Source organism: Amblyomma maculatum, chromosome 11 (assembly GCF_055883805.1).
Source record: "Amblyomma maculatum isolate TAMU_Amacu chromosome 11, ASM5588380v1, whole genome shotgun sequence".
NCBI lineage: Eukaryota > Metazoa > Arthropoda > Arachnida > Ixodida > Ixodidae > Amblyomma > Amblyomma maculatum.
This window is the reverse complement of record NC_139354.1, coordinates 160,050,404-160,072,590: the sequence shown is the minus strand read 5'-3', so window position 1 is coordinate 160,072,590 and position 22,187 is coordinate 160,050,404. Positions and strand designations below refer to the sequence as shown.

The 22,187-nt window shown below is 45.2% G+C and overlaps 1 protein-coding gene across 5 annotated transcripts in view; it reads left to right on the top strand.

Annotated features, from left to right (window-relative positions):
• The window catches only part of LOC146175281 (uncharacterized protein CG43867), a 429,718-nt gene that overhangs the window by 159,141 nt on the left and 248,390 nt on the right, over positions 1-22,187 (top strand). For all 5 annotated transcript variants that reach the window (XM_084584707.1, XM_084584708.1, XM_084584706.1 and 2 more), the window contains exons 9-10: positions 2,376-2,503; positions 13,514-13,633. In XM_084584707.1, the coding sequence (XP_084440833.1) occupies positions 2,376-2,503; positions 13,514-13,633 (248 nt within the window). The remainder of the gene's footprint in view (positions 1-2,375; positions 2,504-13,513; positions 13,634-22,187) is intronic.

The following is a 22,187-nucleotide window of genomic DNA, read 5'->3' as shown; positions in this document are numbered from 1 at the left end:
AGAACTGGTTGAAGCATATTTTATATCAAGAGACATCAAGTGCGTCAGCAAGACTTCTCTTGCTCTTTCAAGCAAAAAGGTTTCTTTTCTGAGTGACTTTTTGTTTAGCAGATGAACCCAGGGGTGATTCACGCAAAAGCTTCGTTTTTGTCACATTTGTCTTTGTTTGGTCCTTGGATTAAAGGCTGAGGTTAAGTTCTGAGTCAGTGTTTGCCCTGTAGCTTCCTTTTATCTTGTCTTGTGTCTTCCTATTCGCGCTGTTTTTTGTTAACAATGGATGTTTACCAACTCGCCCAACAAAGTATCTTGGTAACCCTCTTTCGGCTGACTTGAAAATGAAGACAGCTTTCACTACAGGAAATGGGCATTTTCAATTTCAATACATGCCATTTGGCCTTAAGACCACCCCCGGGGTCTTCACAAAGCTGATACATAGCATCCTTTCTGGTGTAGCAGACGTCACATGCTACTACCACAACATTCTCATCGCGAGCACAGCTTGGGAGGAGCACTGCAAAGTTCTCCATGAAGTGTTCAGACAGATAAAGAATGCTGGACTGACCGTCAGGCTGACCAAATGCTAGATTGGGATGAACGAGGTCTCATTTCTGGGCCACCAGATCAGGGCCAGAGAAATGTCGCTCCTTGCTACCACTTTGCAAAAAATTCAGAACGCTCTGCGACCCAAGACGAAAAAGCAGGTCCGCTCATTTCTAGGGCTAACTGGTTATTGAGACTTTATTCCTGGGTATGCCACCCTGACCTGTCCGCTGTTTGACCTGACCCGAAAGGGGCAGCCCACTGCCGTTCACTGGAGCTCTGACCAGGAACAGGCATTTGTAAAGCTAAAAAACCTTTTGACATCTGCACCCATACTTAAGCTTCCAGACTTTGAAAAGCAGTTCGTCTTAAGGACAGATGCTTCGGATATGGGACTCGGGGTCGTCATACTTCAGGAACACGATCAGGTGCTCCACCCAGTTGCTTATACGAGCCGCCAGCTGCTACCGCTGGAGGTACCCTATTCTACAGTGGAAAAGGAGGCTTTGGCTCTTGTGTGGGGGCTTGAGAAATTCCAAGTGTTTTTGTATGGCCAGAGATTTCTCACTCTTACCGACCATCAACCACTAAAGTTCATCAAAGAGACAAAGTCAGGAAACAGCCGGGTCCTTCGCTGGAGTCTAAAGCTCCAAGAGCACGATTTTCGAGTACTGTATATCAGAGACAGTGATAACGTCGCGGCTGCTTATCTTAGTCGAATATACTAATTGGTCCAGGCGAGTTATTTTTACTGTACCCTGAAATGTGTGTTGCGTGAATTTTTTTTTTCTACGTACTCGCATCAGTTTTTCTTTGTATATGTCTTACGTGTATTGTGTAATGATATCACTTCATTGTGGTATCTGGAAACAGCACCAGGCCTTCTAGCTTTTCACGCTCAACTTAGAGATTGCATGTGCATATTTAGCATACCAGCACGTGATGGGAAGATTATAAATGAAAGAGCTAGGTAGCAGAAAGATGGCACTGGGCTACAAACATGAATCGAACCTACGGTGCAAGAACTCGCAGATTTTTTAGTTCTTACATTAGGCAACTAAACCATTGCCTTTTTTTTTTTTTTTCAATCGAAGCCATTGCAGTAGCCTGGCATCACATGTGTTAAACAGCCACTTTCTTGCAGTGTTTTTAGCCGTCTTCATCAATATACATTTGTGCGCACATCAGTCACAAAGCAAAACGTACCACACAAAGGCTTGTACGTCCGAGCCAAGACTTGAACGCGTGGCCGCATTCGTTCGGGCAGCTGTGCCATGTCACAGGCAGAATAACAGCTTTCTGTGTTGTTTTACGTTGGTGCAGTTTCTTCTGGCCTATGGGATTGGCAGCTGGTTTGCATACAGAAAAAGTGTGTGCATGTCCTGCCTTCACCTTTTCAGGTGATTATAAGCATATTAGGTGGGCACATGGTCTTAAGCAGTACTACTTTCACCAAGGTTGAAATTAAAAGTATGAATTTCACTGAGAAGAAAGAAGACTTCATGGGATGCTTGGTCTGTGGGCAAATGCTTCGTTTTGTGAATCCACCTTTAACAGTTTGAGTCCATTCTTATTTTCTGAGAAGGAAATGAGTCCAGGCAATAGATGCAGGCACAGACTGCCCACACTGACATATCATTTGTGGTTTTTAAGCAGAAAACATCTGTAGTCCAATGCATACATATATACTTGCTCTGAACACTGATTTGTATGCACTAAAATCCACCTTTGGCTTCTGTCCAAAAATGGACTTATAAAAAAACCACATCACTGTGGGCTTGGGTTAGCGTTGAAAAGTGCGACCGAGTTAAAGGCAATGTGGGCTCGCTGTGCAGAGACCTCAGCCGAGTCGCTACTCTCGGACGACTATGCGGTTCCCCCAGATGCGGTGTCCACCTCGGCGGACACCCTGAGTCTGGACTCTCTGGAACCCCACCCTCCTCCCATCAGCAGAGGCACACAGGTGGGCAGGCACTCTGCTTTTTTTTTATGCACATCTTGTTTGATCAAAAATGCATCGCTGTAACACAGAATCGAGGAAAGTGATGTCACAGGAAGTGCACACAGGATTTCTTATATAAATTGAGGTGCAACCATTCTTTGTGACGCATTGAGGGTAGTGTTGTACCATTCCGCTTCCCATTTAGCATCCATCTGCTAGTCAGGTGGGGGGCTAGTTTGCGGCAGGGATTCCAACCGTCGACATATATGTATCTCATGCTTTTAAGGTGATTCTTATGCATTGGCTTCATTATTTTGGTCTCCAACCCATATTAGGTATCAACCCTGCTTGTTTATGAATACAGGTTGGCTTAAATTTTCCTTTTGTTTTGAAGTTTTCCAGATGAGCAGTACATATGAAAATTCAGCCCCGACTAGCCGAGTAATCAGGCAGAAGCAAGGGCAATGAATAAACGGAGAATGCATTTCAGATCGTCTAAACACAAATAAATGTTTGGCAGGTTTAAGCATAGTTATCCCAACAGTCATGAACGGCACATTTAAGGGGATACGCAGATCTTAGAGTAGTAAACAATGAAAAAAAAAAAAAAAATTTGATTTTGAGAAAAACACATTTTCGGAATGTTTGTACCTCCAAGCACCTGTCCTGAAAATTAATCGCTCAATTCAGTTGAGAAATACAATAAAACTGACTTTTAAAACGGCATGGGAGCCAAAAAATAGCTCAGAAGGAGCAAAATTTGTTCAAAATTTCCGTGCACGCCACAGGCGAAGCAGCCAGCCAACTGCCACCAGCTTGGGCTTATTTCGAAGCTTGTTTGTTTTTGTGTTCAATTTGCAGCATGTCAAAATGGCATAACACAAGCGGAACGACTGCCATGGCAGGTTCTCCGAAAGCCGTTCTCAGTCGCTGATTGGCTGGTGCGCGCGCCTGCGAGGCGAGCCATGCGTCTTGCGCTTTCCATTGGTCACCGCGTCTGGCACCATTCTTTTTTTTTGTTTAGGTCACCATTGCGGTGGCCGTTCTGCACGTTTCTTTTCTGCTCTTGCAATCATATCAATTGCTCTCGCAGTCGGCACTGATCTTTTGAACGTACACGTGTCAAGAGCGTATTAAAAAAAATGAAAGCGCCGGGGTAGCGCACCGTCGAAGAACGAGGACGAGGGTGCGCTGCCAGTGTTGCATGTTGGGTCCGATGCGGCGTGTTCTCAGCCTAGCTGCAGCATGTCTGGTGGCATATAATCGTCACTGAGCACTTCCATTGACATTCAAGACAGCAGGAATATGTTGTACTGTTCAGTTGATACTGATCAACTTCGTCGATGCTGCCGTTCGCAGCTTTTCATCACATCACTTCAGACAAGTGATCCTGACAGCGTGCTGTTGTGCGCATTCCTCAGCCGCGACTTCCGGGGGTGATATCGTTGTTTTGTTTTTTTTCGAATGGTGCATGATAAGTGCGGCAAACAGAAATTTCGCACCACAGTGCGCATAGGAATGCGAATAGAAGCTTTTGCTCCAGCAAAGGACCCTGCTAGCGGCTCTCTATCTGCTGCACAGCAAAGTTTCATTATGGGACAGTGATCAGCTTATTCGGTCAATTTGGCCTTAAACCTCGTGCTAGTTTATTAATATGATTATACTACATTCCTGCACAATTTAAGTATTTCTTGCAATTGGAATAAAGCATTAGTGGGTAGGGTATGAAGTATAAAAAATTGTTATTTTGCGGCTTGGATCACACTCGACGAAACAAAACTTATAAAGAGGTCTTCAAGACGGACCTTTTAATATAACAGCCCTTAAAATGCCTTGAGGCCAACCACTTTCTGAACCCTGATGGAATAGTCCTGAAATATTCCATCAGATGTTTTAGGCATTTCTCACAGTAATCTCATACAGCCGTCTGAAGACCTCATGAATTAATATAAAATTGAGTTCAATCCTATAGAGCTGAATATAGCTTTAGCAGCGCTGAAGCACCGAAATCTCCATTCGTACATGCCAAACGTTTCAGAGCGCTTAACTTGTAGGGAACTGGAACAAGGCATGTGAAAGAATAAATGTAGTTTCTCATGCTGTTTCAAGGGGTAGTACATGGCTTTATGACAAAATTTTGCAATTTTGGGGCATGTTACTGTCATGTATCTAGTATAAACTTTCTCTTCAAAAGCAGAGCTACACATTGATGTCATTCACATTACTGTAGCTGCATTCTAGAAAAAGTTACAGTTGTCTGAAACTTCAAGTGCGTTTTTCTCATTTCGGTGTTTTTGGGCACTGCACTCAGCCTTATGTGGCTTTTTCCTATGTTGTCTTAAAGTGACATTGGCAAATTAGGTATCATTGTAATTGTACTAAACAGATATAAGGGAGGGGGGTGCTATTTATATTGCACTAGTGCAATTGTGCTAATTACATATTAGCATTGTAATGAGAGATAACTAAATTAAAGTGCATTAAAAAACAGTTGGTCAGTTTTCTTGCCTATAAGTTGCTAGCTAACTAATAAATATAGCATCACCCCTTAAATCATGTCTTTGGCATTGAGTCTATGCATTGACTTTTTGTGTTTAGCGAGGCAGAATTGCCAAAAGGCCCCGTAAGAAGTACCCTTTGATTATTTTTTAAAACTTCAGCAGTCCCTGAACCAGTGTAACTATCAAAAATCCAAGTACAGATTTGAAATCAGCATGAAAAACTAATCAAGACTGAGCAGTCTCATTAGTTGGACCAATATAATTCTAAGACCCACTTCCCACCGCTCTGATTATGATCAGCCTCCAGCTTCGCAGCCCATTGTTAGGGTGTTCCATGCGCATGCTCAGTTTGGAAGAAGTCATTCCTCACAGTGTTCCCAAGAAGTGATGTAGCTCTCAGCTGCCGAAGGCCGTGTTCTTGCTGGAAGCGTGTGCCAGTATAGGTGCATATCACAAGGAAACCTGCACAGCAGAATAGCTGGTTCAGTCTTCATCACAGCACTTTTGCCATGGCCACAAAGAGGCAGGTTGTTTACTGCACTGATCTGGCTGCAGTGCTGGGACATCACTGCCCTTATCTGTGATGTTCCATGTGCATGCTGAGTTCGGAAGAAGCCATTTCTCACAGTTTTCCCAAGAAGTGATGTAGCTCTCAGCTGCCGAAGGCCGTGTTCTTGCTGGAAGCGTATGCCAGTATAAATAACGCAATCGTCGGCGAATAGATGGACTCTACAGGATAGATTGTGTGGTACGTCATTAATGTAAACTAGGAATAAGAGGGGCCAAGAGCAGTTCCTTGTGGAACGCCTGAAGTGACTGGTATATGGTTAGAGGAGCAGTTATTAACGATAACCGACTGAGAGCGATGTATGAGGAATTCGCGTACCCATGGAATAACGTCTGGGTGCTAGTTAAGTCGGGAAAGCTTTATTAGTAGGCGTTTATGAGGAACTTTATTGAATGGTTTCTCAAAGTCTAAGAAGATGGCATGGTTCCATGGCATGGCTCCAGAAGATGGTTTACAGGAAAGAAAAGGAGCAGTACCTGTCACCATTCTCTGCGGACACCTTAACCGGGTCGTAAGAAAAAGAAGGAAGTTGGGATTGAAAACGGAGAGAAACAGGTGCCATAGTGGAGGGCTTCAGAACACCACGCTACACATTCTTTCACCTCATTGCACTTTAGTGTTCCCCCTATGGCTTAAATAAAGTTATCTCTCATTGCTAAACATAAATGACCACGAAAAGCTGAACCAGGGAAACGTATCTCTCGCTACGTATATCCTGGCATAGCTGAGCTAAGCCACTGCCAATTTTATTTATTTATTTTTATTTATTTATTACAAGTTCCTGCAGCGCCCGAAGGCATTATTGCAGGGGGAGAGATGACAAGTAATCTTGCTGGGAACGCCAGTGATAAAATACATAAAAATGAAGAAAATAACAGGACACAAGTGATAATGCGGAATGAAAAACATGCATCTAAAGGGGGCAACTGCGCGACGAACAAAGTGATGAAAACACTTAAAAACAAAGTAATGAAGGAAACACACGCAAGAGAACTGGGCGCCACGTCACACATCCGATAAAAAAGCCCGAAATAAATTTTCAGTGCAACACTCAGTGATGCCAGCTGGCAGCCGGTTCCACTCATTGATCGTCAGTGGAAAAAACGAGGCTTTATACACATCTGTCCGGCATTTTATTTCGCGGATCTTCCACTGATGATCAAGTCATCTAGACAAAAAGTGAGGTTGAAGCAGGTACCGGTCTTTGTCAATGCTGAACTTTCCAAAATAAATGCGATACATGATCTGCAGTCTGAAATGTTTTCTGCGGTGAGCTAAAGATTCCCAACCAAGATGATGTTTAATAGACGTGACACTAGATGAAAAATTATAATTATTAGGCACAAATCTGGCAGCATTATTTTGGACGCGTTCGAGCATGTCTGATAAGTAAATAAACTGGGGATCCCATACAGGGCATGCATATTCAAGAATTGGCCTTATGTAAGTGAAATACAGGAGCTGCTTGACATTTGACTGCGCTTTGCTGAAATTACGCTTTAAAAAATTAAACATTCTGCAGGCTTTCGATGTAATATGCTCAACTTGTCTCGTCCACGTAAGGTTAGGGGTGAAATATACGCCGAGATACTTATATTCAGAAACTTTTTGCAGGGGAACATTATTTATTGAGTAGCAAGTCGGTAGAGGGGAACGCTTACGAGTGAACGAGACAAGCTTGCATTTTGAAATGTTCAAAGACATTTGCCATTTTGAGCACCAGTGCTGGATAAAATTTAAGTCTCGCTGAAGTTTTAATGCGTCAGAAGAACTTTCCACAACATGGTAAAGCACACAGTCGTCAGCATATAGCCGAACTTGGCAGGTGAGGTCAAGAACAATATCATTAATAAAAATGAGAAAAAGAAGGGGTCCAAGGACAGACCCCTGGGGCACACCTGAGGAGACGTTTACGGAATCGGAGTTACAACCGTTAATTACAACACGCTGCATGCGGTCCTGGAGATATGAATGGAGCCAGTCGAGGATATTGGGATGCAGACCAAGGCAACGTAACTTATGTAATAATAGCACATGAGGTACAGAATCAAAGGCTTTTTTAAAATCCAGAAATACACAATCAATTTGATATCCGTGGTCAAAAGAGGAAAACAGATCATTACTGAACTCAAGTAACTGGGTGGTACAGGAAAAACCCATTCTAAAGCCATGCTGAACTGGCGTAAAGAAGTTATGAGAGTCAAGGTGTTTCATGACTGCACTGTAAATTATTTGTTCCAATGTTTTACAACACACGCTAGTCAGAGAAATGGGTCGGTAATTAACAACAGACATTTTCGAACCGCTTTTATGCACTGGGACAACATTAGCATTTTTCCAGTCATTTGGCAAACATGCCGAGTTAAGCGATGTTTGGAACAAGGTGACTAAATAATGAGCAATTTCGTTTGCACATGATTTTAAAACAAAGGTAGGTACACCATCAGGGCCGCTGGCGGAGGCGGCCCTGATGTTATTAAGCAGTTTTGAAACACCCTGATAAGTAAAAACAATTTCAGGCATGGTTTCTGTAATAGATTCACGAGTGTTCGGAAGTTCACCGATGTACGCTGGCGCAAAGGCAGACTGAAAATATGCATTAAAACGGCAGGCTTTATCACCATTAGTACTAACAAGGTCACCATCAACGTCTAAGTTTGGGATTCCGACTGGTTCGCGTCCGTTGTGTTTCAGAAACGTCCACAATTCCTTGGGATTACTACGCAGTTTAGAACCCAGATTATTAAAGAAGTTATCCTTATGAGCTTTAATTTCAGTTTTTAGTGTACTGCCAAGGGCCCGAATTGACTGCAATACAGCAGGGCAACGATTCTTTTTATACGATTGAAGAAGGCAATGTTTTTTCCTGACAAGCCGTCTGATTTGTCGCGTGATCCATGGTTTGTCGCGGCGCCGCTTACCAGAAAGAAGTTTTGTTGGGATGTATTTATCAATTAGGCTGCCCAATTTATTTTTGAATACCTCCCAGAGTGAAATGCAGTCTAAACTCTGACTTAGAGTAATAAAATTGGGAAGGAAGGAAGCAAGTTCGTTATTCATTGATGTATAATCGCCCCTGGTAAAAACAAAGACTTTCCTAGGGAGACTTTCCTTTCCAGAGCTCGCCATCAAAGCAGTGTAATGAGGTAGTGATTGAAACTGTCAACCATTTGGTACTATCCACAGAGCAATGTCATTTGTAGCGAGCTTACGGCGCTTAGCAGTAGATGCAAGGTTAGCTACTGCGGCTATCTACCAGGAGAGCACACATGTCCTCCAAATTTATTTTGTCTAAAAATACCCAGCCCTATAAATGCATGCATCACATATTCTGTATGTTCACTGCTCGGTACACTCTACTACTTCCCTGCGTTGTTGTTGGCAGTTAATGCTTATTTTCTTGCAATATGGGCAAAGCAAAAAAAAATTTCATGCATCACAACTCCACAATGATGACATTTGTGTTCTTTTAGGTGTCAACTGACTGCATTTCCTATAAATTTGGAGTTTGCAAAATATGTTTGGTGACTATAAAAAGAAAACCGCCATTCAACATTCAGCCCATATGTGTTCGCTACGTTTCCCGAAAATAATTTCATGAAGAATGTCCCTAGTGGCAAATATGACGTGAAAATGCAGCGCTATTAGTTTTTGCATTCAAAATCTTCAGAAGCAAAGAAAGACACTAAAATCTTATTTGCCTCCTCCCCCCACCCCCCAAACCTAGAAAAGCAAAAACCAGCCTTTCTCCAATGCTAGAAACTGGTACAGACTCTGAATAGGCTCCAGTGGTTGATGTCCATCCATGACATGGACAATGGAAAAAAGGATTGAAATTCTTCTATTCCTTCAAGCAATACGGAAGGAAAAACAAAAAAATGCACTATTGGAGAGAAGAATGAGTTTGCTGCAAAAATTGTGCATTCCACAAAACATTGTTCAAACACGTGTCCATGAAGGAGCTTGACATTGCATCTGGGTATAAAGTGGACCTCTGCGATGGGACTACACAGGCAGCAGTATCTATTGTGCATTCCACAAAACATTGTTCAAACACATGTCCATGAAGGAGCTTGACATTGCATCTGGGTATAAAGCGGACCTCTGCGATGTGACTACACAGGCAGCAGTATCTGCTAATGTATCGATTTTCACAAAATAGAACCACGATGTGACGACGACAGGAGCTGCATATATAAGGAGGATCAGCGCGCGCTCGGAATCACGTCGTTGACCTGTCACGTTACCTGGTGCACTAGACCGCAGTGTTTTAGTGTGCTTTATCGCGACCGTCACCTGAACAAAAAAAGGAAAAATACGGCGTTTGTTGTGATGCGCCGCCGTTCGTGAGCCGAGTGGTCGAGCTGGTCATGAGGCTCGCGAAGGGTGGTGCATCACAACAAACGCTTTTTGTTTGTCGCACATAAACCAAACACGCATCGAACAAATCCTCATTGTGGCTATCACTGGTGAGTTACAGGCTTTGTGCAAACTCTAGTAGGTACTCTTCTTCATGCACATTTCCTTTAGATGCATACATACCTGTAACGAAGTGTTTTTCACACAGTCGAGAGTACGCAGTCGGTTTCTCACCGATTCACATCTTGATGCTTGGTAGCCCTAATTCAAGCTTCGTGTTGTTTTTGGTCGCGGCTCACCGAAGGGAACCTGAAAAACCGCGCCTTGCATCCCAGCATGCCTCGAGAGTGGCAACCGTATGCGGCAGATGTGGTTGGCATCGCTTTGCCAAGCCAGCGATGGTCACCTTGCCGCCGCAGCCCCTGTGCTCTGGCGGCGACGAGAAACGCCGTCGGCGCCGTTCAATGTGTTTTCAGCAGTCGCCGCTGGGACTTGGTGCATTCGCAGAAAACTCCCGCAAAAGGCGAATTTTGCATAAGGTCTATAGGAAGGCTCTCGAATGGGGCAACTTTGTCCATGAGCGGCGCCATTGCACAGGGCAGCGGCCACCCGTGTTTGGGACGAAATGATAGCCTGACACCAGAGATTGGTGCTATGCATCTGGCAATATATTTTTCATCGTTCTTGTCATCATTTCGCAAGAAACGGGTTTTCTAAATGGTTGTGATGTTTACGGTGTGCAGTGGCACTTTGAAAATAAGCGAGGAGAGCGCTTCACAAGCAGAGATAAAAGAAAAAAATGCTGGTGGCTTAACTACGGTTAAACCTAGTGTGTACACAATAGCTTCATTCGCGTCCCTCTCCTCTGGCTCCATGCTGCAGCAATGGCCTGGCGTGCTGCGCACTCTTTATATATACTCAGTCACAATGTGACTTCAGCTATCACATAATACTGAACCTTATGCCTGCTTCATAGTTTGTCACTTTGACCCTTGACCCTGACCTTTGACCTTTGTTACCGTGGGATGCGACAGCATAGCGACACCACAAGTTTTTCGTGGTTTGACCTCTGGCTCACTTGAAGATCATATTCCTGTGCATGGAGAGACCTTCACTTTACATCACGTGGTGAAGCTATCGCTTCAAAATAATAGGAAGACATACTGACAGCAAAATTGGGCTGGAACCATACCGTGAACCAGTTAGAAACGGTTCCTCTAATTTGTTTCGGTTCAGATTCATTTCCAAGATGGTGGAAAAATTTCTTGATCAGTTCGGTTTAGGGCAAAAATTCTGGTTCAGTTCCGGTTTTTAATGCCGTTTCTGGTTCGACACCCTGGTTTTAACATGCAAAAGCACTCTACGCGGTGGTTCAGTGGCTAAGACACTCGGCGGCTGAACCTGGATTGAAATCTGCTGCGGTGGTTTTAGTGGAAAACACTACATGTGGACACGCCAAGGTTAGACCATTTTGCTAGGCTCTGAACTTCCGGATTAGTGTTTGCAAATAATTTCGTTGTGGTGGTCACATTATATTGTTACGGGGGGTGGGTTTATTATTTACGAAATAGGTGGGGAATGCACGAAAGCCAGGAACAGTCAGGGTAAGGCTTGTCCCAGAACCAGTCCTCCTGCATTCACCTCGTCCTTCTTTTTCACATGTGCAAAGCCGTGTGGCACAGCTTAATTGGCCTAACACTATCATCGAAATGATTACATATATTGTTTAGCTATTTTAGGGAAAGGCCTTTCTAATATGTTGCAATGTGGAACATAAAGGGTGATGGTGTGGGCCCCATTGCGAGATATTTGTATGAAATTTTAAGTGCGATGGAGATATTTGGTTGAGGGGCTGATGCAGGGTGGTTGGCCAAGTGAACTTTAAACTTTGGAAACAGAAAAAAAGGGGCAACAACTATGGGCAAGAGTTGTCAGGTACAGTGATGTCCCATAAATATAAATAAGAATCATAAGCTGTACTCATCATCAGCTTCATCATCAGCTTTGATGATGAAGCCTGTATTCTTTCTTTTGAGGGGATTGTAAGGACCAGATGAGACACAGAGTGAAGTGAAGATGCAATGAGGAGAACCATCTGCATGCTTTATTTGCTGTTTTTGTTGTATTGTTTTCTTTTTCCATGCGGTCCACATTCATTTCTTTGGGTCATAATCTTGGGTCATAATCTTCCAACTGAGACTTGAGACAGATTACCAGGACAGACGAACCAGCAGGGAAGGAACTGGGCAGCAGCAGCTGTTTCCGAAAGTCAGAGGTTCAGTGGGAGCAGCTAGTCTGCATTGTACATTCATTTCTAATAAGGGAGTATAATTATTCATTGACATCCACTCAAGCGCAGCCTTACGGCTACCAGGACGAAATTTTTCTTTAACTATGAAGTTCTGAGAAATTTCCTTTCTAGCAGTAAGGCTGCGCTTGGGTGGATGTCAATGAGTAACTTCTCCCTTATTACAAATCTACTCCACCTCGGGCGATTCCCCTAAAATATTCGATCTACATTCATTTTTGTGTGTATACATTGTGAAGCCTTGTGCAACTATACACGCTCCACAGGGAATGACATTTCCCAGGGCTGCTCTGCATTGGAAGGTCCTGAGCAGTCAGCCTCAGAGTAAAATGTTATGCTAGTTATGTTGAGGCATGGGCAGTGTGTGGTAAGCAACAGACATTAGTAGTAAATGGCTGTAACCATGATCCAGATGGGACTTCCACTTGTGGATAACCAGTGGTCCTGCAGGGGAGAAAATAAGGAGCTCGACCGCCGCAGGCATACAATTAAGAGTGTTAGCTTGAACTTCGCAGAATTTAATCCCAGCTCCTCAATTCTGGCTCCAGCGTGTGCATCACAATACGATTTGTTTGGTAACACCTCTCTATGACCACTGGTTTGCCCGCCTCCTGAAGGTTGCACCCCATGGCCAAACTGTGTGAACCCCTCGCATGTTTTCAGATCGAAAAACAATTCTGTGCCCCATATGGTGCCATCTGACACCACTCAGAAAGAACCCTGTATCTGAAACGGGTGGACCGCAATGGTGATTTTAAGTGGCCGTTCCCAGGTGGAGTATGGGGGGTCTCGTTCACGTGCCTTTGGGAAATCATGACGTCACACATGGTGGACTACATTGTATGGGTGGTAGCTGAGAAATTATTTGCAATGCTTTAGCTTGAATCTGAGAGCAGCGTACGAGAAAATGGCAAATGTATGTCTTTAAACATTTGGATGCTTGGCTGCACCAGCATTGTGTAGATGTTCTCTGCTACTCACTGAACTCCTAAGCCTCTGTTATCTCACGCATAGATACAATTAGCCCCGACCTCAACCACCGAGTGGCACAAACATGACTGCATGGCCTAGAAGTGATTCTTTTTGCTTTCAATGCTGATGTTGTGTTTCCTCGAGGAAAAAGAAATAGTGGAGAGGAAGGAAGGAACCCCTGCTGCCCGCTCAGTAGCATTCGTTGTCCGATCCCTGTCTTCATTCTAAAGCCAAGTATTTCTGCAGCTGATGAGATGAAGAAATGTCAGTGACAGGGAATGGTGAAAGTGTGCTACTATTGTGAAGCCTGGTGTCTTTCAAAGGGGCCCCCGTATCCGGCCGAGAAGAGCGGCTACCTCACCAAGCTGGGCGGCAAGCTGAAGACGTGGAAGCGCCGCTGGTTTGTTCTGGCCAATGGGACACTGCGCTACTACAAGGCACAGGTGGGTCCAAGGTTCGGGAGTAATGGCGAGATCCAAGTGCAGCTGCAGCACCATACCAGCTGGTCTTGACTTGCGAGGTTCTTATGCATTAGTGGCTTTGGCACGATGTGCTTGGTTTTTGTAGGTTTTTTTTTTAAAGAACAACAAAGATAACCAGGAAATTGATTTTTTTTTATCTTTGCATCTGCTTCTTTGCCTCATTTTTAGGGGTGTGCAAATATTCGAATAACAAATTGAATGCCTTTGTTAACCAATTTGAGAGACTGATATTGAAAGGTTGCTGGACACACCAGAAATTTCATTTTCACTATACTGTGTGTTTCACTGTAATGCTTGATGGTTTTGACTGGGCAGTGAAGCATCCTCAAAATGCAATGGGGCCGTTTTGTGAAGAGAGACCGCAGGTACCGCATCGCACTGCACAAAGGGTATTGGAGGCCAACAGTGTGTGTAAGGCAAAGAACGTGGCGAAACCAGGAAGAAAGCATCATTCTCACTTGGGTTGCATCACAAATGCAGACAGCTGTATGTGAAATGAAATTAATGTGATGCAAATGGCATTCAGCAGTTTTCCCAGGCCCATTGGATAGTATGAGCTCTCCGTTAATGTGCAAAGTTATTTTTTTTTCTTGTGCCTTGAGAACCGAATTAACGTGAGTTCACTATTCAGCCCTAGTATGACAGCTTCACCCAGTTTCATGCAGGGATCGCTCCTGTGGAATAATCTGGTTTATGGAATCCTGTGTAAACCTTGTACTGGATTTTTCAGTTCTTTTTTTTTTTCACTGACCAATTATTCAGTATTCAATTCGAGACTCAAAAGTGTTTTTTTGCCATATTTTGTATTTCAGAATTTCAATTTTTGCAAACCACTACTCGTTTTGCATGCTCTGCTGAAGTTTGTTTGCTTAGGTTCACTAGAAGTGCTCTAAAGAGATCATCGTTTCATGAATCACTGTGGCTTGGAATATCAGGGAAACACTTGGACAGTCAGGATCTTTTTTCTGCGTTTTATGACTACATCTTCCCTTTGTGGAGCAGATTTCTTTTTGTAACTTTTCCATCTTTTCTGACCGTGTTTGTTGCACTCCTGGGACCACACTGCTGTTATAGGCACTCTTTGTTTAGCATGTGGTGTCATGGAGATATGGCAGGGCTTGTGTCAGCAGTGACTTTCGTTTTGTATTCACACTGGTTGCAAGAAGAGGGCTTTGTTGGGCTGGTTGGTTCATGTTGAACGAAACAAAGAAACAGCGCTAACAGACAGGACAAGTGGGAAGGCGAGATTGTGTCTGTCTCGCCTTCAATCTCGCCTTCCCACTTGTCCCGTCTGTTAGCGCTGCTTGTTTGTTTCGTTCACATTGGGTGCTCTACCTGTTTTCAAGCATAGTTCACAATATGTGCTTGGTTGCATTGCAGAGCACAAGAAAGGAAGTGGCATTAGTGCCCACCAGTTTCTTGCAGTCAAACAGACGGAGGCGGGCATAAGGCCAAATGTCAAGTGCTGCAGTCTGGCTGCGTGATGGTGCCACAAGAACGGTTAGGAATATGCCAGTATCAAAGTCACCTGCTGCAACTTTTTCGTTTCTTGGTGCTTTCAAATGCAGGCGCTTCAATGGGGGCCTTGTTCAGGAATTAAAAAACTTCATTATATAGAGGAATTCACAACACGGAGGTTTTGTTACATAGAGGTTTTAACTGTCCATCAAATGAGAAGTACATTCATAAACAGAATGTACTTTCAGGTCAGAGGGAATTATTGCTCTGTAAAATCACTGGAAGCACACATTAGTCATGTCATATCCAACAATATTTATGTTCCAATCTTTAGCCATGCTGAAAAAAGTAGCTCACACCTATTGCCATTTGTTATTCACATTATCAGCTATCAGCACAGTTTACCTTTGTCTGCATGTGTGATGCAGGTGAAGAGGAAACCAAAGCTTGCATTCCACACTGCTCGCTTTCATTTAAGCTCACACCGTAAAAGCTTCTCCATGCCAGCAAATGTGAAATAAGTCAGAGTACAGCTTCTCTATTTGGGCCAGAGTGGAGTTTTGTGAAACAGGAGGGTGACTTATCCTTTTTTGGTATTTAGTAGTCGGGTTTTAAATATGTTGCCATGTTCAGACTTAATGAAGTGTGCGAACCCTGCTCAAAGATGGATAAAGTTACCACCCCTAGTGGCAGCAGAGAGCAAAACTGGCTGACAAGCACTCCCATTGTGGAGGTCCTGTCAAAGTGCACGCTGCCTGCACTCCAGTCTATCCCCATTTTATACCATTATCAGTTTTGCTTAATTGGTCACCTATCATCCATAGCCCCATTGTTGCTACCAACTATTGGAGAAGCCAACCAGGAGAGCCCTCTCCTCCCTCTCCTTTCTTTCCACCTGACTTCCTGCTTTGTCTACATTTTTTTTTTGCTGTAACCTATTTTCAGAGCTTTGTGTTTTCATACACTGGCAACTAAGACAACATCCTAGTGGAAGATTTTACGTTGATGATGAGGTGGTATGGGGGGGGGGGGGGGCAGCCTTCCAACCCACTGCCACTCTGCGGGTGCCACGTCCTCGCTTGCCACCTGCGAAGCGAACAATGGGACAAGGAGCGCGACGACACAGTGTTCATAGTCAATGCTGTTTATTACATTTGCAAATACTGAGCATGTTGGCTAGCTATACATCAACAAGGTTTTTCTTGGAAGAGCAAGGCTATGTAAGAGGGACTTCTGACTCACCGGCTCGGAAATGGGGGTGCGACTTCGGCAGCAGACATTTGCACGCGCCGGGAATGTGGCAGCCAGGATCTCCCGGGAGTGCCGTATTCTTCGGACAAACCATACCACGGCGTCTGCTGCGAGAGGCGACAGCAGCATGCAATATTTACCGGTTGGGAACCAGAAGATGGGTGGTTGTGCACAATGAGTTCTCCCGTGTGCACTGCATACTCCGTGCCAGCTGTCCCCCGCATTTACCGGAATGGGTGCCGAGAGACGACTCCTCTCGTTGCCGGATGGATTGAGCAGCACTCAGTCCTCTTTTCGGAGGAATCCGCATAGACGTCCCGGTGGCACATCCATTGCAGGTTCTCCTTCCCCCAAGGGGAGGTAAATACCTCCTCTCCCAGCCTGCACTACCACAAAGCTCGGTAGGGTGGAGGTTAAGATGGAGGAAACTGATTTTTCCACAATGACACACAGAAAACGGGCAAGGATTAGAGGTACTATGTGTCACTGGTTCTCATAGGACAGCAATTTTTACAATAAAAACCGCCTCAAGTGGTTGCAACACAGAGCAACTAGTTCACTTCTTTCATTGTGCACAGATATGTGAAAATGGGCGTAGAGTGAGCAAGTACCTTTACAGTACAGTCAAACCTCGATGTAACAAACCTCAATGTAACGCAATTTGTGATGTAACTAATTTTTTTTTATTCCCTAATCTCTGTCCCATTGAAAACCATCTATTTTTTTTTAGATTTAACAAACTAGTTTTATGCCGCACTTTCAATTTAATGAAGTCCTAGCGCATTGTATGCATGTACCAGCAGCCACTTTGAAAATCGGATGTGAACTAATCTTTCAGCCCTGATGCACTGCATTTTACATCTGCCCTTTTACATGTCAATTTTGCCAGCGCTCTTATGCGAGTGAAACAAAAGGATGATGACAAGGGCTTACCGCTGAGCCAACCATCGTGTGCATACAAAACCCGCAGTGGGGAAGTTTTAGGATGCGTCATGCCATGGCGTGACTGGCCAGACAGATTGACAAAGTGCTAACCGGAAATACCGTATTTACTCATGTAATGAACCCACTTGTTTTTTTCAAGAAAAATCGACACGAGTTTGAGGAAAGAGTTCAGCATGCAGAAAAGTTGAGATTTCTTTTTTTTTTTTTATGAGTTGTCCATCCCATCATCAATCATCAAAGAAAGCATGTGGTCAGGCCGCAATCATGATTCCGGCTCTTAGAATCGTTGGCTTCAAAAGGGGCTTGCTGCTATCACACGTTCCAATGGTTTTGTGGTAGGGACAGACGGACCCGCGCCCACCCAAACCAGGCTTGCACAACGGGGACGAGCCGAGCAAGCCATCGCAGGCACTCCTCTCAAAGCTGCTGACACTCTGCCAAGTTTGACCCCCCCCACTTCACTTTACCACTAGAGTTAATGACAAGAGTCACACCGTGATGTCGCGTGCGCACCACCTTGGCACGTTGCCACTTGCGCAACGAGGACGAGCCGAGCCAGCTATCGCTAGCACTCCTCTCAAGGCCGCTGGCACTCTGCTAATTTCGGTGCGCCCTACTTCACTTTACCGCTAGAGCTAACGCCAAGAGACACACCGTGATGTCGCATGCGCAGCACCTTGGCACGCTGCCAAAGAAATACACTTGCGCAACGGGGACGAGACGGGCCAGCCATCGCTGGCGCTCCTCTCGAGGCTGCTGGTGCTCTTCCAAGTTTGGCTCCCCCCACTTCACTTTACCACTAGAGCTAACGCCAAGAGACACAAAGTGATGTTGTCGCATGTGCAGCACCTTGGCACACTGCCAAAGAAATACACTTCCGTAACGGGGATGAGCCGAGGAAGCCATCGTAGGCACTCCTCTCAAGGCTGCTGGCACTCTGCCAAATTTGGCTCCCCCCACTTCACTTTAACACTAGAGCTAATGCCAAGAGACACACCGTGATGTTGTCGCATGCGCAGCACCTTGGCACGCTGCTAAAGAAATACACTTGCACAACGGGGACGAGTTGAGCAAGTCATCACAGGCACTCCTCTCAAGGCTGCTGGCGCTCTGCCTAATTTGGCTCTCCCCCCTTCACTTTACCACTAGAGCTAACGCCAGGAGACACACCGTGATGTTGTCCCATGCGCAGCACCTTGGCACGCTGCTAAAGAAATACACTTGCGCAACGGGGACGAGCTGATCAAGCCATCGCAGGCATTCCTCTCAAGGCCGCTGGCACTCTACCAAGTTTGACTCCCCCCACTTCACTTTACCACTAGAGCTGATGCCAAGAGACACACACTGTGCGCAGCACCTTGGCACGCTGCCAAAGAAATGCATTGGACTGCGACGGCATAAAAACGGAGGGATGCACTAACGACTAGTGTTTTTTTTTTTTTTTTTTTTTTTTTTTTTTCAAGTTCTTAGTGGCAAAAGTGGGAGGTGAGTTCTTATGCAAGTAAATATTGTAGACGTACGTGAAGCTCGAGCAAAGATTGCCACACCCAAGGTTGTCACACTGGCGTGGGCAATGCGGACATACAACTAAATCTAGTTCACTATAATACGACAGCTTCACCATTAAAGTCCCTTCATCAGCTGATCTAGAGACCCATATAAACTCTCTCTTGTCTTTGTTTGCAAACATTGGATAATGATAATACCAATGGCAATATCTTTTCCATTTGCTATCACTCATTATGTGCTCTTGATATACAAATAACTCCCGGTGCCCTTGTTAACACTAGTATTGCTAGAATTTCTTGCTTACTTCCTGAATTTGTAATTTACAATTTCCCAACAGTGTTCTATGAACCTGTTACTTCATTTGGGCAGCTAAAACATAGCAACCTCGACGTAACAAAATTCACTATTTGATAAAATTTTTCGGCTGGAAGTAGGACTTCATTATAGGTTCGACTGTATATAAACAATTAAAAAAATGAGGAAAAATATTTTTTAGCCCTCCTCCTCCCCTCCTCGCCATATACCTCCAGTGTCACAGAAGGCAATGCCTAGGCTTGGTAATCACCTTTGGTGGACAGGTGAAGCAAATGCACAATTGCTCTCAAAGGACTGAACACAAATGTTTGTAACCACAAGTAACACACAGGGTTAGATTGACATCCCCCACATTGCTGCCAACTGAAGTGCCGTCTTCGTTTACAAATGTGACACTTGTCGATAAGTTTCTTTTATGAAATTTTTTCAAAATGCATTCCTGTCTGAGAGAAGTATACATCACAAAAATTAGAGACAGGAAATTTGTGTCCTGCAAAAGAAGAAAAAAATAAATCTAAGAATGTGTTGACCTATTGCACGCCTGTACAAATGCAATGAATTAACCAGCCTTCGGTCACAGTCCATAAACTGCAGACAGTCACGAGACTCAAGGGAGGAGAAATATCTCTAGATACAAAATTGAAATTTTTGGAGATTTGTCATTATTTGTTGTATATGCTGTCTTTAAATGAAATAAGGAAAAAGGTATCTCTGCAAATTGTTGAAGTCCGTAATCTTTTACCTGACTGACGTGGCGAACCTCTGGTTTCGCAACCATGAGGCAGACCTGCCATCTTGGTCTGCATTTAAGAAGAATTTTGCGGAAGTGTTCGGCCGCCCTGCAGTTCGCAAGCTCCGAGAACAACAACGCTTACGCGAGCGCACTCAGAAGGCCGAAGAGTCGTTCACCAGTTACATAGAAGACATCGATGACCTATGCAAGCATGTCGACCACTTAATGTCCGAAGCGGATAAGACAGCAGACATCATGAAAGGCATCTCTGACGACGCGTGCCAGATGCTATGGGTGAAAAATCCTGCCACGGTCATTGAAGTTATCAAATTTTGCCAGAGCTACGACAAGCGCGCTTCTACCCGGCTGTCTGGTGTTAGAGACGACACCATCTCTGCACTAGCTCTGGGCAGTTCTAATCCATCAGAGGACAGCCCTTTAATTTAACAAATCAAAGCCTTCGTTCGAGAAGAGGTCGCCCACCAGCTATCACTGGTCCCTCAGTTACAAGATACAGGCCGCCTTGTTCCTGACATGGCTCCGTCTTTGGCCCCTACCATACGGCGTGCCGTGCAAGACCACATCGCTGATGTTCTTCCGCCCAGTTCTGTGCTGCCGCCCAGCCCAGTGCTGCCGACCAGCCCCGTGCCAGCGCAAGTAATGGAACCACTAACGTACGCCCAAGTTGCGGCCAGGCCGCTAATGAGATCAGGACCTCTTTCCTACCAGGCCGCTCCTTCTAACCTTTCTTCGCCTTTGGCTGAGTCTGCATTTCATGTCCCTATTCCAAGTGTACGCCAACGCCCTACGAACCCTTGGTGTACTGCAGACAACCGGCCAATCTGCTACTCTTGTGGGCTGCCAGGTCATGTCGCACGCCTTTGCCGCCAATGCCTTCCACCTTCTCGCCCTAACCTTTGGAACTACTCTTACGATACCGACCAGCCCTCGCCGAGAACTCCGCCCGGTTCCGACTTTGTATCTCACGACAATCAAATATATACCACTCGCTGATCATCTTCCCCTCGTCGCCGTTCACCATCTCCGCTACGACGTTCTACCGGCACTGTTGAGTGAAACTAGCAGTTGCAGTTCCCGGGGCAAGAACTGCGCTTGGTTCGAACTCTTCAAGTCCTCCGTGTTCTCCCGCTAATGTAATACAAGTGTTTGTCGACGGCGTCTCAATACTCGCTCTTGTCAACACAGGCGCTGCCGTATCCGTCATCAGTGAAGCTCTTTGCCGTCATCTTCAAGGTGACCACCGCGCTTTCCGACTTTTCGCTTCGCACCGCCTCATCACAGCGCGTTCATCCCTCAGCAGCGTGCACGGCCCGTGTTCTCATCGAAGACGTCTTATACACCATCGAGTTTATTGTACTGTCTCACTGCTCTCACGACATCGTCCTGGGCTACAACTTCCTTTCCACTCATCATGCCGCTATTGACTGCGCCCGCGCGGAAGTTTCTTTTTTACCTCTTTGTGATATCGTCTTGTGTGATGTCCTGTGATGTCCCTACCCAGTCTGCAAAACTCCTTGTCGCCAATGACACAGACATTCCTCCATTTTCTGCTGCCCTCATTCCACTCTCCTGTGAAAGCATTACTACTTCGACTGTCTTCACACCTTCCGACGCCGCTTCACGCCATTCCTGCCTCCTGCTCCCATTTGCTGTTCTGAAGTTCGAAGATGGCCTTAGTGCAATGTATGTCTCAAATCCATTTTCGTGCCCATCCGTCCTGCTACGTGGCGAGTGTCTCGGTCGTATTGAAGAACTTGATCCTGCGCTTGTAAATACTCTTCCTACCATGCTTACTTCATTAGACGTTAATGTTCTCAGCTCTTGTGATATAGCGACTGCTTCGACACCACCCGATGTTCTTCAACATTTAGCACGCTTTATTTTGGGCATCAGTGCTAACGATCCGCCGTGTCATTCGCGTATGGTATGCGGGAGGAGGGGCCACAGCGGCAGTGTTCATGGCGGTCGAGGAGGTGCTGCCATCGTGCGGTGCTTGACCGTGCTGTTGACGCCTCGCCGGACGACACTCCGGTACTCCTGAAACCACGTTATATAAATAGGATATTTGTAAATGCAGCTGCGTTCTGCCGATCACTGCGTCGCTTCGGTTGGTGTACTTGATGGGCAATGGCCGCCTAACCGATAAGGGTGGCGAGCTGTGTAACAACAAACCGAGCAGACAGCTTTCGCAGCTACCAGAAGTGTGTCTGTGGCGTCATGGCTGCAGTGGCCGCAGCAAATGGCAGCTTCTAGCAAGCCTTGCCAGTCAACTCACCCGTGACG